Genomic DNA, 14,932 nt, shown 5'->3' on the forward strand with positions numbered 1-14,932 from the left:
AAAAAAAAAAAATCTACATTTATTTCAAACGATTAAGAAAAATGAGTTAACGTATGGAAATGTTCTGCAATGTAATGAACATTAACTTGAACGTTCTTGAGAAATGACAAACCAATAGCTGAATCAGAGTTTTGAACTGATTCAAACACAGGTTGGGATAATTCACAGAAATGCATCAAATGCTTTTTTGACCAATTAGGTTTAAATCAGGCTATTAAAATACCTGCGTTAATGCACTCATACACTCGTGACTCACACACTCGTGACTCACAAGACAAGGGGTGAAATTAGTGTAATAATATGCTCTTTAGAATTAAAAAGTGATTATTCATCACAATGTTCATTATGTTGCTTAATTTTATATTGCCATCAAAAATCATTGCAATTCTTACCATGATTATTCAATTTCATTGTCACATAATCCCACAATCCAAGCTTTGTAAAGAGGTCATTATTTTAGGATTAACACCAACTATACACAACCATTAAATGTTGTTAAAGGGCATTTAGAAGTCTTAAGGGCACAGCAACAAAAAAAAACATCAGATTTAACACTGAGGGTCAGAGAGAGTGTGGGAAATGGTCAGGTAAAATTATATTCAGACTGTTTTTGGTGCAAAAAATATTCTTGGCTAACAGAATAAGTGGCCCTCAAAGAGAAAAAAGGGGGCAGGGGTCCATTATTTTATTTATTTTTTGTAAATCCAAACAAGAATGTACTGAAAAATATCTACTTTAAACAAAACTGGGAGGGATTTAGAATACAACGTTGCAATTACTAAATATACAGGCAAACTTTTTTTTTTTTTTGTGCTATAGATAGCTGTAGTGTAATTTGCATGCTGAGAAATTGAAATGATCTGGCATATCTCATATTTTATGTTTTGAGCCATTTGTGACCTCAGCCAGTGAAGTATAATCACACCACTAACACTGAGATGCAGTGTGTGTGTGTTTGCCTCTCGGTGAGTGTAGAAGAGACGAGTTTGACAGGTTCATTAATGCTTCAAGAGAAAGGGCATGCATGTTCCAGCCATGTACCATTTTGAAAGAGTTTCCAAAGTAACTCAGCAATGGTTAAAACTTGTCTTATTGTTAGGTTCAGAACAGTGGGATACCAGAAGCATGAAAAGAAACAGCCATTAATGTCACAGAACTCAAACCCTACCATTTTGGACACTGTGTATGAGACGTAAATATAGGTCAGAAAATGCAGCTTCTTCCAGGAGTCTTAAGATTTAAAGTGCTCATGGTTTTGAACAATAACTTGATTGTTCCTGAGTGAATATTTGAAATGTCAAAAGTTTTCCAATTGCATTTTGTTTGACATGCTGGTTACGTAGAAACAGCGATATTGGGCTGCCAACTTATGAAAGCTGCATTCTTCAGACATGACAACCCATGAATAGCCCCATAGATGTTCACTGCACCAAGTCCTAATCTAAACGTCTAGGTCATTCATACTTCACATAATCACTCACTGGACACAGTTCTGAACTTCTCTTCAATGGTTTTTGTGAATGAGCACAGTGTCTGACAGAATCTTCTCACGTCATTGTGACAGATGTTTAATGAACAGTGCTGGGATCACTAGGATCACTAGGACATTGTTGTTTGCATCATATATGAAGGCTATTTTTGTACTATTCCTGATTATTTATGGAATAAACAAGCAGGATTGATGCTTATAGAAAGGTCAGAGTCCAAAATGTTCACTAAAGCTACTTATTAGCCACTGACGACTCATTTTTAGGTATTAATTTACATAGATGCATAAAAAAACAGCCAAAACGGATGTGAAATTGGTTGTGAAATTTGACACAAAACCACTGTTTATACATTTTATAATATTTTATTCTTTTTCACAACCAGAATCACTGCAGCTTCACAGGACTCCCTGCAGATGTGGGGATTTCTACATTAGTTTTATGGAATTAGTCGTTTTGTGTTCTTATAAAGGAAAACTCATTTCAGTTAACACTAAAACTCACATTCCCTGCAAAGTACTTTGAATTAAAGGCACAACAACAAACCACCGAGAAGTAATTGTGGTCGTAAAGGCTACTTCAATATAATAGTGACACACGATAAACAATTCACTTGAGAAAATGTGTGAGCACTCTTGTCCTTTTGATCAGATTAGCAAAGAGAACATTTTACATTTTAGGCTGAAATCAGCACCCCTTACTTTCTGTCATCAGTCATCAACACCTAATGGGTCTAATTTGCCTAATAACAAATCATACTGAGACTCAGTGGGACTGTGTCACTTTGAAAAGATGAAGCTGCATTTGATATCTTAATAAAAGGCATCATCAGACTAAAGATCAGGTCATTTTGATATTAAGAGCAAGGATTGTAATCTCTTAAGATTTTTCAGAGCACCTCTAAAAAAAATGGCTGACTAAACTCTTGCTTGTCCTAATTAGGGCTAAGACAAATATATCTGAATATTGTGTAGCCTTTTGACAGTGTCTGATATATATATATATATATATATATATATGTATATATATATATATATATATATATATGCCCTTTTATGTCATTTCAGAGCATACAGATATCTGTATGCTCTGAAATGACATAAAAGGGCATTTATATATATATATATATTTATTTTTTATTTTATTTTTATTAATATTGCCCAAAAATCATCAATGACAGAATATTTAATAATTTTTATTTATATGTGCCAATATAACAATAAATGGTTAAAAAAAACAGACAACTACAAATAGTGTGCTGCAAATTGGGACACACCTCTCAACCACAAGTTTATAACTTATAGGCAAGGCAAGGCAAGTTTATTTATATAGCACATTTCATACACAATGGTAATTCAAAGTGCTTTACATAGAATAAATTATAATAATCAAAAGAAATCAGAATAATTAAAACAGTTTAGAATAAAAGATAAAATATAGAAATAATCAAATGAAATCAGAATAATTAAAACATAAAATAAAATACAGTGCAAACAGTCGGACGAACAGTGGCACAGTGCTCATTCAGTAAATTCACAGCTAAACAGATGTGTTTTGAGTCTGGATTTGAATGTGACTACTGTAGGAGCACATCTGATCTCTTCTGGAAGCTGGTTCCAGCTGCGGCTGGCATAGTAGCTAAAAGCAGACTCGCCATGCTTAGAGTGAACCCTTGGTATTTCTAGACGATGTGATCCTAATGATCTGAGTGATCTGTTGGGTTTATATTCACTGAGCATATCTGCAATGTATTGAGGTCCTAGGCCATTGAATGATTTATATACCAGTTATAATACTTTAAAATCAATCCTAAATGTAACTGGCAGCCAGTGTAAAGACCTGAGGACTGGTGTGATGTGTTCATATGTTCTGGTTCTGCTCAGAATCCTAGCAGCAGCGTTCTGTATGAGCTGCAACTGTCTTATGGTCTTTTTGGGAAGGCCAGTGAGAAGTCCATTACAATAATCCACCCTACTGGTGATGAAAGCATGCACAAGTTTCTCTAAGTCTTGACTGGAAACAAAGCATCTAATTCTTGCAATATTTTTCAGGTGATAATATGCTGATTTAGTTATTGCTTTGACATGACTACTGAAACTAAGGTCTGACTCCAGAGACACACCCAGATTCCTGACTTGATTTTTAGTTGATTGACCCCTAGACTGAAGGTATGCGTTCACCTTGAGAACTTCATCTTTGTTTCCAAACGCAATGACTTCAGTTTTGTCTTTGTTTAACTGAAGAAAGTTTTGGCACATCCAATTGTTTACTTCATCAATGCATTGGCAAAGGGAGTCAATGGGGCTGTAATCGTTAGGCGTTAGGGATAAGTAGAGCTGTGTGTTGTCTGCATAGCTATGGTAAGCGATTTGGTTCTTTCTCATTATTTGGCTCATTGGGAGCATGTACTGGTTGAATAGGAGTGGCGCAAGAATTGAGCCTTGAGGGAATCCGCATGTCATGGATGTCCACTCAGACTTATGGTCTCCTATACTCACATAATAACCTCTGCCTCCTAAGTATGACCAGAACCATTTTAGGACTATCCCAGAAAGCCCGACCCAGTTTTCCAGCCTGTCAAGAAGTATTTTGAGGTCGAGTAGTAACAGCACTGGTAATTTGCCTGTGTCAGTATTTAAGCGAATATCATTTATTATCTTTATGAGCGCGGTCTCTGTACTGTGTGCGGTCGGAAACCAGATTGAAAATGGTCAAAGTATCCATTCGAGCTTAAGAATTTGTTCAGCTGATTGAAGACAACTTTTTCAATGATCTTGCCTATGAAAGGAAGATTTGATATCGGTCTATAGTTGTTTAATATGGTCTTATCCAGATTGCTCTTTTTCAGGAGGGGCTTGACAACAGCAGTTTTCAGGGAGGTCGGAAAACTCCCAGAGAGAAGTGAGGCATTTACCACTTCCAGGAGATCTGCTTCTAAGCTGTGTAACACATTTTTGAAAAAAGATGTGGGAAGTGCGTCAAGGGCGCAGGTTGATGTTTTTAGTTGCTGTACGGTTTATTCCAAAATTTTGCCATCAATTTCTTCGAAATCAGACATAGTGGCTACTTTCTCGTGCTGTTGTCTGATCTGCCTGACCCTAGCGCAACTCAAGGATGAGCTGATCACCTTTCTGATATTATTGATTTTCTCAGAGAAGAAAGGAGCAAACTCACTGCACTTTCTCACTGAGAGCATTTCACTGGGAATCTGGCTTGGGGGGTTTGTCAGTCTTTCTACAGTAGCAAAAAGAGTGCGCGTGTTGTTTATATTGCTGTTTATAATATTCGAGAAAAAAGTCTGTCTAGCTTAGCTTAGTTCCTTATTGAAAGCATGGATGCTGTCTTTGTAGATGTTATAATGGACTACAAGTTTTGTCTTCCGCCACATGCGCTCTGCTTTTCTGCATTGTCTTTTCATATTTTGCACTGCTGTTGAGTTTCTCCAAGGTGCTTTTTGTCTGCCACTCTTCTTCCTGACTTTCACAGGAGCAATATCATCAATTACACTCTTAACTTTTGAGTTAAAAGAATCAAGGAGAAAATCAACAGAGTCAGCAGATATGCTTGGTGTTAAAGATATAGCCTTCATAAATAGTACACTAGTGTTCTCATTTAAGCATCTCTTCTTGACAGACACAGATCTAGCTTCAATGGCAGGAGAGATCAATATATCAAAGAAAATACAAAAATGATCAGACAGTGCTACATCCTTAATAAGAATTGATGAAATGTTTAGACCCCTACTGATAAGTAAATCTAGAGTGTGTCCACGATTATGTGTGGGTCCATGTACATGCTGAGTCAGATCAAAAGTTTATAAAACAGTTTTGATTTCTTTTGCCATATTGTTTTCTGCATTATCTATGTGAATGTTAAAATCTCCAGCAATGGCAAAACAGTCAAACTCTGAGGAAATTGTTGATAACAGTTCTGTTAAGTTCTCAGCAAAATTTTGGAGGCCTGTAAACAATGATAAGTAAAATGCGTGGAGCACCTTTTAACACAATACCCAGATACTCGAAAGACGGGTAATTCCAAAATGATATTTGCTTACATTGATAGACATCTTTATAAAGAGCAGCTAAACCTCCGCCTCTTCTGACAGCTCTGCAGACACTCATAAAAGTAAAGTTAGGAGGGGCTGTTTCATTGAGGACTGTTGCACTGCAACTTTCTTCTAGCCAAGTTTCATTTAGCAACATAAAATCCAGGTTGTATGTGGTTATTAAGTCGTTGACTAAAAGTGATTTATTTTTAAGTGAGCGGATGTTTAAAAGTGCTAACTTAACAGTCTTACTTTTTGTCCCCACAGCAATCTTGGTATGTCGTGTAATAGGCACCAGATTAGATGGGTTTGCTGTACGGCTTTTGAAGACCTTAGACTTTCTATCATGTAATCGAACAGCAATAGAAAAAGATACAGGCACACTGGGTTCCCGCTTGTTCTGTAAACATTTGAGAAAGTTATTGTTATCATAGCGGGGACCCGACACATATCACTTACCCCTTTTCCACCAAAAAAGAACAGGTTCGGAACTGGTGCTGGTTCAAAGTTGGTTCGGAGTTGGTTCAACTTGCGAACCTCCTCAGAACCTGTTTGTTTTTCCACTTCTAGAGCGCCCAGCGAACGACGTCGTTACGTCACTGTGTACGTCGCTTTACGTCTCAGCTAGAAATGCTTGCAAGTACAACATTACTTTGGGATTATCTCTAACTCGTGAACCAAGAAGGCTTTAAAAACAATTGAAATATGTAAGTCTTTTAATCTTTTCCTTTGATATGTAATCTTTTCTGATTAGTTATGTACACCTGTCTTGTCTTTTTTTTCTCTCCGTTTATTTGTTCTATTTTGTGACTGTTTTCTTCTTTGCTTACATAATGTTTTCAATAAATTTTTTTTAAAAAAAGCTAGAAACGCTTGCGCCAACTTCAAGCATAACAATTACAATGGCGGACTACATCGTGTTTCTGCAAATGTTTCTCCTGGCTTTGCGGTCAGAAAAGATGTTTAGGACACATCTAAACCCGCCCCCAGCCCCCGACGTAAGCATGACGTGGTAAAAGAACGGTTCTCTGGTTCTAGTCCAGCAAAGAGTTGGTGCCGCTTTGGAACCAGTTTTCCTGGTCGAGAACCGGTTCTTTGGCTGTCGAAACACAAAGAACTGGTTCGCGCGCAGGCACCGGCTCCGAACCGGCTCTCAAAACGCTTTGGTGGAAAAGGGGTAACTGAGAGCTGGTATCAGTTGTTTTTGGTTCACCTCGAGCCGCTGGAGGAGGGTGTGGGCCCTGGCGCTGTGGCAGAGGCCGAAGAGCTCTCACAGGAGGAGGGGGAGGGCGAGCTGTGCCCGCAGGCTTTGGTGGTTGTGGGGCCTGCCGTTTTTTGGTTGGTATCTGGGGGCTCGCAGCAAAAGAGTGGGATAGTCTAGTTCCAGCATGCACCAGTTGTTCCATTTTCTCTGAGAAGCACAGAAGTGGAGATGCTGGAGAGAGTGATAACGTTTCCGGTGAAGGGGTTGTTGCTCTGGTGTTATTGGAGGCTGTAATATGCTGTCCTGGTTTCCCTGGCTGTTTTCCAGAAAGTCATCCTTGGGTGCTGTATCTTGGAGCAGTGCTGGTAAGTCACAGTCTGTCTGTGGTGAGCTCTGTTGGCAGGGCTCAGCTGAGATTGTGTCCGTGAGCAGAGGTTGTTGTGGCTGAGTGGTGTTATCACTGTCCTTGTGTGATGTGTCAACCGCATGTCCATTCAGGTGCTGAAGTGAAATCCTGTGGTCATTCATACTGTATCCAGGTGTGTGTGTGTGCCATTCAGGTTGAGTGGATTGGCACACATTGCAGAAGGATGACGGAGGGAGAAGTAGATATTGTCCTTTAGCACTCTTGAACCAAGTTTGTTTGGGTGGTGCCCATCCTGTTGAAACAGTTGCCTCTGACTCCAGAAAAGATTGAAGTTGTCAATAAAGTTCACTCCTTTTATATTGCAGGTTTTTTGCAGCCATGTATTAAGCCCAAGCAACCGTGAAAACCTGTTTGTTCCTCTTGCTGGGAGTGGTCCACTGATGAATGTTTGAACTTTCAGTCTTTTAAGTGTTTCAAAAAGTTCATTGAAATCCTTTTTAAGAAGTTCCGACTGCTCTTTATGAATATCATTCTTCCCCACATGAATGATGAGTCGATTTGCAGTCTTATGTTTCATCAGAATGTTCTGAAGTTCCCTGTTTACATCAGATGTTGTTGCTTGTGGAAGGCAGCACGTTGTTGTATCCCTGCTATTAATGTTTCTGATTACGGAGTCGCCCACTTTCAGAGTCCTGGGCTCGGCTGCACTGTGAGCTGAGTGCCGCTGTCTGCTCGACCTTGAGCCCCAGTTAGCATCAGTGTTAGCTACTGGCTGATTCAGTCTGTGTGCGATCACATTCATCAAATTTGGGGATTCCTCATTCATTAATACTTCAAATCTGTTCTCAAGATGTATAGGCGGTGGTAGGAGACCAGTGTTTGCAGTCCTTGTCAGAGCCGTATCTGGGGTAGAGGATGCTACTGCAGTAATATGTGATGCTCGTGACAATCTGATGTCTCGAGTGCCTTTGGGTCTCCCACCCTGTTTGTGCCATCGATTAGTAAAACGATCGGCTTGTTTCTCTACACTCAGTATGGCCTGTCGAGAAGCACTAGATTCATGGGACTCACCGGCTGTATGCTGGGGACGTCCATGACGAAGCTCTGTTGTGTGTTCCGTCTGGTTTGGTGGTCCCGCAATTAACTTTGTTTCAAGAATTGCAATCCTTTGTAAAAGTCTGTGGCAGTTGGAGCAGCAAGTAGATTCCAGAGGAGGCATTTTCTTATCCTTATGAATGTAGGCAGCTGTGTTTTCTCTTCCCCGGAATGTAAGCTTTCAGTGGGAGGCTGGTCGAATAAAATAATTCTGCTTTTTTTGTAGTAATCCAAGCGTTTGAGCACTGTGCTGATTTGCTGAAGTCCAAATTAGGTGATAAAAGGAGATAAAATATAGAAATATAAAAGCGATAGAGCAAAGCGCGGAGCAGTAAGCGAGAGCGTCCGAACAGTAGCTGAGCAGGAAGAATTTTTTATAACTTAAAGGTTTGTTATAACCTCTTTCTTGACACATTATTTGATTGGACTGCTATATGTTAAGGCATTTTCCCACAAAATTAAGATCACGAATACAAATTAGCCTGGTCTAATGACATCATAAGAAAAATGATGGCCAAATAAAAATCACCCATGATAGTCATCACTATGTTGTTTAATTTCATATAGTCAGTGAAATCATCTCAAATATATCATGAAAATGTAATACATCGCCCTAGACATTAATTTCTGGGACTTACAACTATTGTAGATTCTATTTTTACTTAAAAGATGCCTCATGCTCTGCTGCCATGTGTTGATTGATGAGCAATGATCTTAAAGTCTATTTCAAAGGGAAGTTCTCTCCATTAAGTCACTGTACTGAACTCCATTCTCTCCGTGTGAAGCTGGACCACAGCTGTGGCACCAAATTTCAATTTAATGACATATAATTTCTGCCTTGGCTGAGAGAGAGTAAGAAAAGTGACGGGGGTTCAATGGACAGTTCAGGCCTGGAGGGATGTTGGCTTGAGCGCTGCAAGGGAGTCTGCAACTTCCTGGCAACCAATGACATCTTCTCTCGCTCTCTTTCTCTCTGCCTCCCTCTGTTCCAAAAAACACTCTTAACCCCTGACAACCTCCATTAAACACAAGTCTAATTCTACACTAGTGGAAGCTGATTGTGCAGACAGTAGGGGCTGCAAGGACAAGTATGTATATTTGCTTAGGATACATAACATTTTTTGAAGAGGGACGTGTCACGGTCAGATGCCGAGTGTGTGGATTCTGTTACGAGCACTTAAGAACCAGACTGAATAGAGTACTTGCCACATTTTCGACTCTCATTTTTCCTTAAAGTCATCACTTGTATTTTTTTTTTCTTTGAACACAACAACATGTACCAGGCATTACCATGTCTGAGACTTAAATTTTAAAAAGTTAATCAATATTAAAGGGATAGTTCACCTACAAATGAGAATCCTATCATGATTGATTCACCCTCATGTCAATTGATTTTCTTTCTTCTGTTGAACACAGGAGAAAAAATTAAGGTTCTGCTAGTCAGTTTTATCATACAATTCCAGTGAATGGTAATTGTAGATGTGAGGCTAAAAAAAATAAAAATTTCATGTATCAACCACTTTTGTGATTTTGTGGGCTATATTCCAAGTCATACCATAGCTTTGTGTTATGAAACTCAAATTTATTCACAGAAAATCATCAACTCCAGTAAGACGGTCAAGTAGGAATGCAACAGAAGTAACATCTTTTCTTCCCTATTGTGATGCACATCCGGAAGTAAAAAAAGAAAATCTATGGCAGGGACTTAGATCTATCCTTCGGTTGTTGATTAGATGAAGGCAGATCTGAATGGGAGCTTGCAGTCGACTGTAAGAAAGGGCAGGTTCCCTTTCATCATCTCGTGTTCAAGATCCACCTATGGGAAGGGCATCTGTTCCAGAGAACCAGTCAGCATGAAAAGGAAGTTCTGATAGTCTTTCCTTCCATATATTTTGTGAAGGATATATCCGCGTGAAACGGCTTCTTGAACAAGAAAAAATGTAGGGCGGGACCTGATTTTGTCCATCAGATTCGGGAATTGATTGGATCGTTGGGGTTTGCTATTGCTGTGAGTGGCAGGTTGTCCCTGGGGATGCACCAACATTTTTGTCTACGAAAATTTAGGGCTGAACAGTTTAGGGCTGAAAATCAGTGACCAAAACACACATTTAATTACTTCTTCTCCAACGGCACATGTTGACTGTATTGAGCATCTATTACATGCACTTGTCCATTTTGATTTAATGGTGACTATGTTGACTAAATGACTGAGAAGTCCAGCATAAGTCACCAGAGAGAAGTCAGACGTCTCACCAGAACATCAAGTTAAATTATTAAAAAGTCAAAACTATTTTTTGTATTCCCGATAATATAATGCATTTAGAATTGAATATATTTGCATATTATTCCATTATAGTAAAATGCATTTGAAAAAAATAGATGAATATCCATTTTATGAGACCAGATGAAGTTGAACGGGCAATCAATTAGGCTACTTACAAATATCCGATTCAAGCGAATTATTTGTTGACGAATCATAGCTTATTTTGTCACGGACGAAAATCATGATTCCAGTGAATAACAAATGAATATTCGCGGTTTCTTCCTCACACAGTCGGTGTCATATTATTTCAGAAGTCTTGTAATGTTATACAAGACATATGAATTTCTTTTATGAATTTTATTTATATTCTTGACATTCATTGTATTTGCCTGAAAAGACGACCATGATGTTACTTTTCTCTCCTGTATACTGGGTTAGAAAATACATGAGGGTGAGTAAATAATGACAGATTATTACATTTTTAGTTAAGTATCCCGCGTATTAAACGGTTCGTGCTTAATTTCTTCATCAAATAATGCATGAACAACAAAGCACATCTCTAACAAGCAACAGAGACTGGCGCGTCCTCCTGACAGGGCATATGTTAAGCACGAGGTCATTCCCTCGACAGATTAACCCTTCTTAACTCAGCTGAACACAACTTAGTATATCTCTGCAACCAACTTAAACCAGTTTATCAGAAACTACGATGGGAGCTGCTCTCTGAACGCACTCATTACACTGTTGCGCAGTCGCACAGATGTGAAACAAGTGCACGCGTTTGGAAAGACAGCGTCCTCACACACCACATCCAATGCGCTTTTCAGAAAACTTTCAAACGCGAATATAAAGTCAAACCATCAATCCTCCTTCTAAAATGCTGGGGAAAAAATGCATCAAAAGCCAAACAGAATTGTGCCCATCGTCACAGTTTGAAGCCGCAGAAAACGCCACAGAGTTGCACTTGTCTTTATTGATCTGCGAGCGCGCCCAACACGAGACCCACACAATAATCTTTCTCCAAATGAAAACCAATGTTTTTCCTGCCAGAAGAACACTTAACGGATAATATTTAAATCTCCCGAAAAGATTAATCTTACCTTGTTGAATAAAAGCGATGGATATTCCAGTCAGGACGACCCAGCACAAGGGATTCTTCATGGCGTCTGGAGCGGATCGAGTGCGCGTGAGATCTGCGGGGTTGTTTTCCTTCGTGCAAATATCAATTTGAAAATCCGGAGGAATAAGTGGAAGTGTAGTCCCAGACTCTAAGTAACTGTGAAGTGGGCACTCGCTCACTCACCTACGCAGGCGCCGAGAAGTCACTCCTTCAGTGAGGTATTGCTTATGGAGCTGTTTGGCTAGGCTTCCACAGGATTAAAAGAATCCGCTGTTTGCATTTGCTCAAGAGACTGTGCATTTGAAGTGCAATGTTTGGGTTAGTTTCTAAATGGTGTATTTGCTGCATATCCTACGGCCGTTTGTTTTATTGTTTAGTCCTTTAATAACGCAGTTGTTGAGTTATTTTTTTAGCACTGATTTTCATTTTCCAGCATGCCCATTGAAATTAATTCACCCCACTGTCTCGAAACTGCCCCTTTATTGACGGAAAACAAGCAGCGTTCTACTACATTTTGTTTCAGCATCTAATTTTTTTAGGGGGGGTCTCAAAGTTTAATATCCCAATAGAGCCTTTGTCTTTTACAAATTAAAGTAGCTTAGAAATTTACAACTTGGGGTTACGTTTACACAACAACGATGTACTAAAAACTGAAACTTTTTCCTTTGTGTTTTTTCTTTGTACAGACAAAACAATCTTGTTCACACGGATCAGCGAAAACTAATAAAATATGCATGCCTGGCCAGTAGTTGGCAGTGTCACTTTGTAAAGAAACAAGTGCATACAGACTGAACACTTAATACGCATTCACATGACATTACCGTTTTCACAAATTTGCGTTTTTGTGGTTTACATGGAGATGATAACAATATCATTTTCAAAAACCTGCACTTTGAATCACTTTTTCAAAAGTTTGCATTTTCAGGCCCCAAAAATGCCGTTGTCGTGTAAATGAACGGCCAAAACGCATAAAAAGTTTAATGTTTTTAGTTGAAAACGGTTTTGTTTAAAGGCCCCCTAAAGTGTGTAAATTGAGGGGCCGTTTACACAACACCATTTTCAACTAAAAACATAAAATTTTTATTTGTTTTGGTCGTTCATTTACATGACAACGGCATTTTGGGGGCCTAAAAACTCAAACTTTTGAAAATGGGTTTCGAACTGCAGGTGTTTGAAATTTTTAGTACATTGTTGTCATGTAAACTTACATCAAGTACACAGAATGCTGTTGCTCAAGGGTACGTTTAGACGACAACAATGTACTAAAAACGGAAACATTTTTCCTTCGCGTTTTTCGTGGACAGACAACAACTTTTTCAAAACAATCCCCGTTCACACGGATCTGTGAAAACGATTAAAAAGCAGATCTGCATACCAGGCCAGTCGTTGCTTAGGTCACTTTGTAATGAAAAACTACGCATCTATAGACTGAACGCGTAATGTGCATGCACAGTTGAAATGGAGACAATAACTGTATAGTTTTCAAAAACTTGCACTTTGGCTACATTACCACGACAACAAAGTACTAAAAATTGAAAAGTTTTTCATTTACACTTGTAACAATGTTCAGGGAAGAAGGAGGCGGGAACCGGCGAACATTTAACAAACTTTATTTAAAATAAAATAAACAAACTAAAATACCGCCAGCAGCCCCTCGCGGACGACTGCTGGCTTACTCAAAATAAACATAACGGCCAGCAGCCCCTCGCGGACGACTGCTGGCTAAAATAAAACACAAATACAAAAACCAGAACAACTAAAATCAGGCCTGTTCCTCTCTCGATCATTAATGTCGTCGCTCCCCCTTTATGCTTCCGCTCCTCCGTGAGAGATGCTAGACCGGTGTGCTATGCAGGTGTTGCTCATTAGCAATCGCACCACCGGCCTCGCGCCGTTCTCTCACGTCCCTCGGCCGTCCCTCGCCACATACCCCCATCGCCCCTCACAGGCCGGGGGGGCACCCACGAGCCTGTGCCTACTCACCCCCGGCGGCGGCGATCCCTGGGGGGTATGGACCGACAAGCCGAGGGAAACGGAGACGGAAGCATGAGGAGCGACAGATCGAGAGAGGGGAGAGAGGGAAAAAAAAACACAAAAAAAAAAACATGGTCCGGTTCCCACAACGCGCTGCCATCATGGTCCTCCACCAGCTGGGCGATCTCCTCCGCGGTGCCTGGCGGTGACGCTGGGTAGCCCTCGATGGACGGCTCGACACTCCTCCGCCGCCCGGTGGACGGCGAAGGCTCCTTGGGATCTAGGGCAGACGGCAGGAGTCCCCCGCTCCCTGCTCCTCCCCTTTGCTGGTGGACGGCAGCAGGCTCCGGCCCACGGCGAGCAGCGGCGACTCCCCCGCTCCCTCCCGGACGGCAGCCGCCCCTCCAACTCCCAGGCGGCCGGCAGCGAGCTCGGCCGTCCCCCCGGCAACTCACTCCAGTGTACCGCCTCGAGCGTCCATGGCCGCGAGTCCCCCGCTCCCTGCTCCTCCCCTGCCTGGCGGATGGCAGCAGGCTCCGGCCCACGGCGAGCGGCGGCGACTCGCGCACCATGCTCGATGGCACCGCGGATTCCCCACAGCGGCGAGGACTCTCTGACAGCGCGTTCCTCCCTCTTCCCGGGTTTCGGCACCAGTGTAACAATGTTCAGGGAAGAAGGAGGCGTGAACCGGCGAACATTTAACAAACTTTATTTAAAATAAAATAAACAAACTAAAATACCGCCAGCAGCCCCTCGCGGACGACTGCTGGCTTACTCAAAATAAACATAACGGCCAGCAGCCCCTCGCGGACGACTGCTGGCTAAAATAAAACACAAATACAAAAACCAGAACAACTAAAATCAGGCCTGTTCCTCTCTCGATCATTAATGTCATCGCTCCCCCTTTATGCTTCTGCTCCTCCGTGAGAGATGCTAGACCGGTGTGCTATACAGGTGTTGCTCATTAGCAATCGCACCACCGGCCTCGCGCCGTTCTCTCACGTCCCTCGGCCGTCCCTCGCCACAACACTGTTTTGCGTACATGTGACAATGTTGTCAAAACTATTACCTTTCACACGATTTTAAAAACAGAAAATTTTTCGATTAAAAATCCGGAAAAACGATTAAAACGCTTTATTATGCAGGCCAGTTGGCAAGGTCACCTTGTAAAGAAATACTATGCACTTGTAGACTGAACTCGAAACATGCATGCACAGGACATCACCGTTTTCACAAATGTGCGTTCACGAGTTCACACTTACATACAATTAGTGATGTGTCCTCCCGTATCGAGGCTTCGAAGCGTGTGTCGAGTAATCCGGGATGATTTCTGTGAAGCGCGTATCGAGGCTTGTGTCGGTGACGTATGTGGTGTCG

The 14,932-nt window shown here is 40.9% G+C and overlaps 1 protein-coding gene across 7 annotated transcripts in view; it reads right to left on the bottom strand.

The window, feature by feature from the left end:
- The window catches only part of ntm (neurotrimin), a 388,864-nt gene extending 376,819 nt beyond the window's left edge, over window positions 1-12,045 (bottom strand). For 3 of the 7 annotated variants that reach the window (XM_077242412.1, XM_077242410.1, XM_077242408.1), the window contains exon 1: window positions 11,562-11,794. In XM_077242412.1, the coding sequence (XP_077098527.1) occupies window positions 11,562-11,622 (61 nt within the window). In that variant the 5' untranslated portion in view covers window positions 11,623-11,794. Of the gene's footprint in view, window positions 1-11,561 lie in introns of all 7 variants that reach the window. The other 4 variants (XM_077242406.1, XM_077242414.1, XM_077242418.1 and 1 more) reach the window with 4 other exon arrangements.
- Window positions 12,046-14,932: the final 2,887 nt, after the last annotated feature.

This window comes from Siphateles boraxobius, unplaced genomic scaffold (assembly GCF_051911475.1).
Source record: "Siphateles boraxobius isolate OS27281-9 unplaced genomic scaffold, OSU_SipBor_1 25, whole genome shotgun sequence".
Classification (NCBI taxonomy): Eukaryota; Metazoa; Chordata; class Actinopteri; order Cypriniformes; family Leuciscidae; genus Siphateles; species Siphateles boraxobius.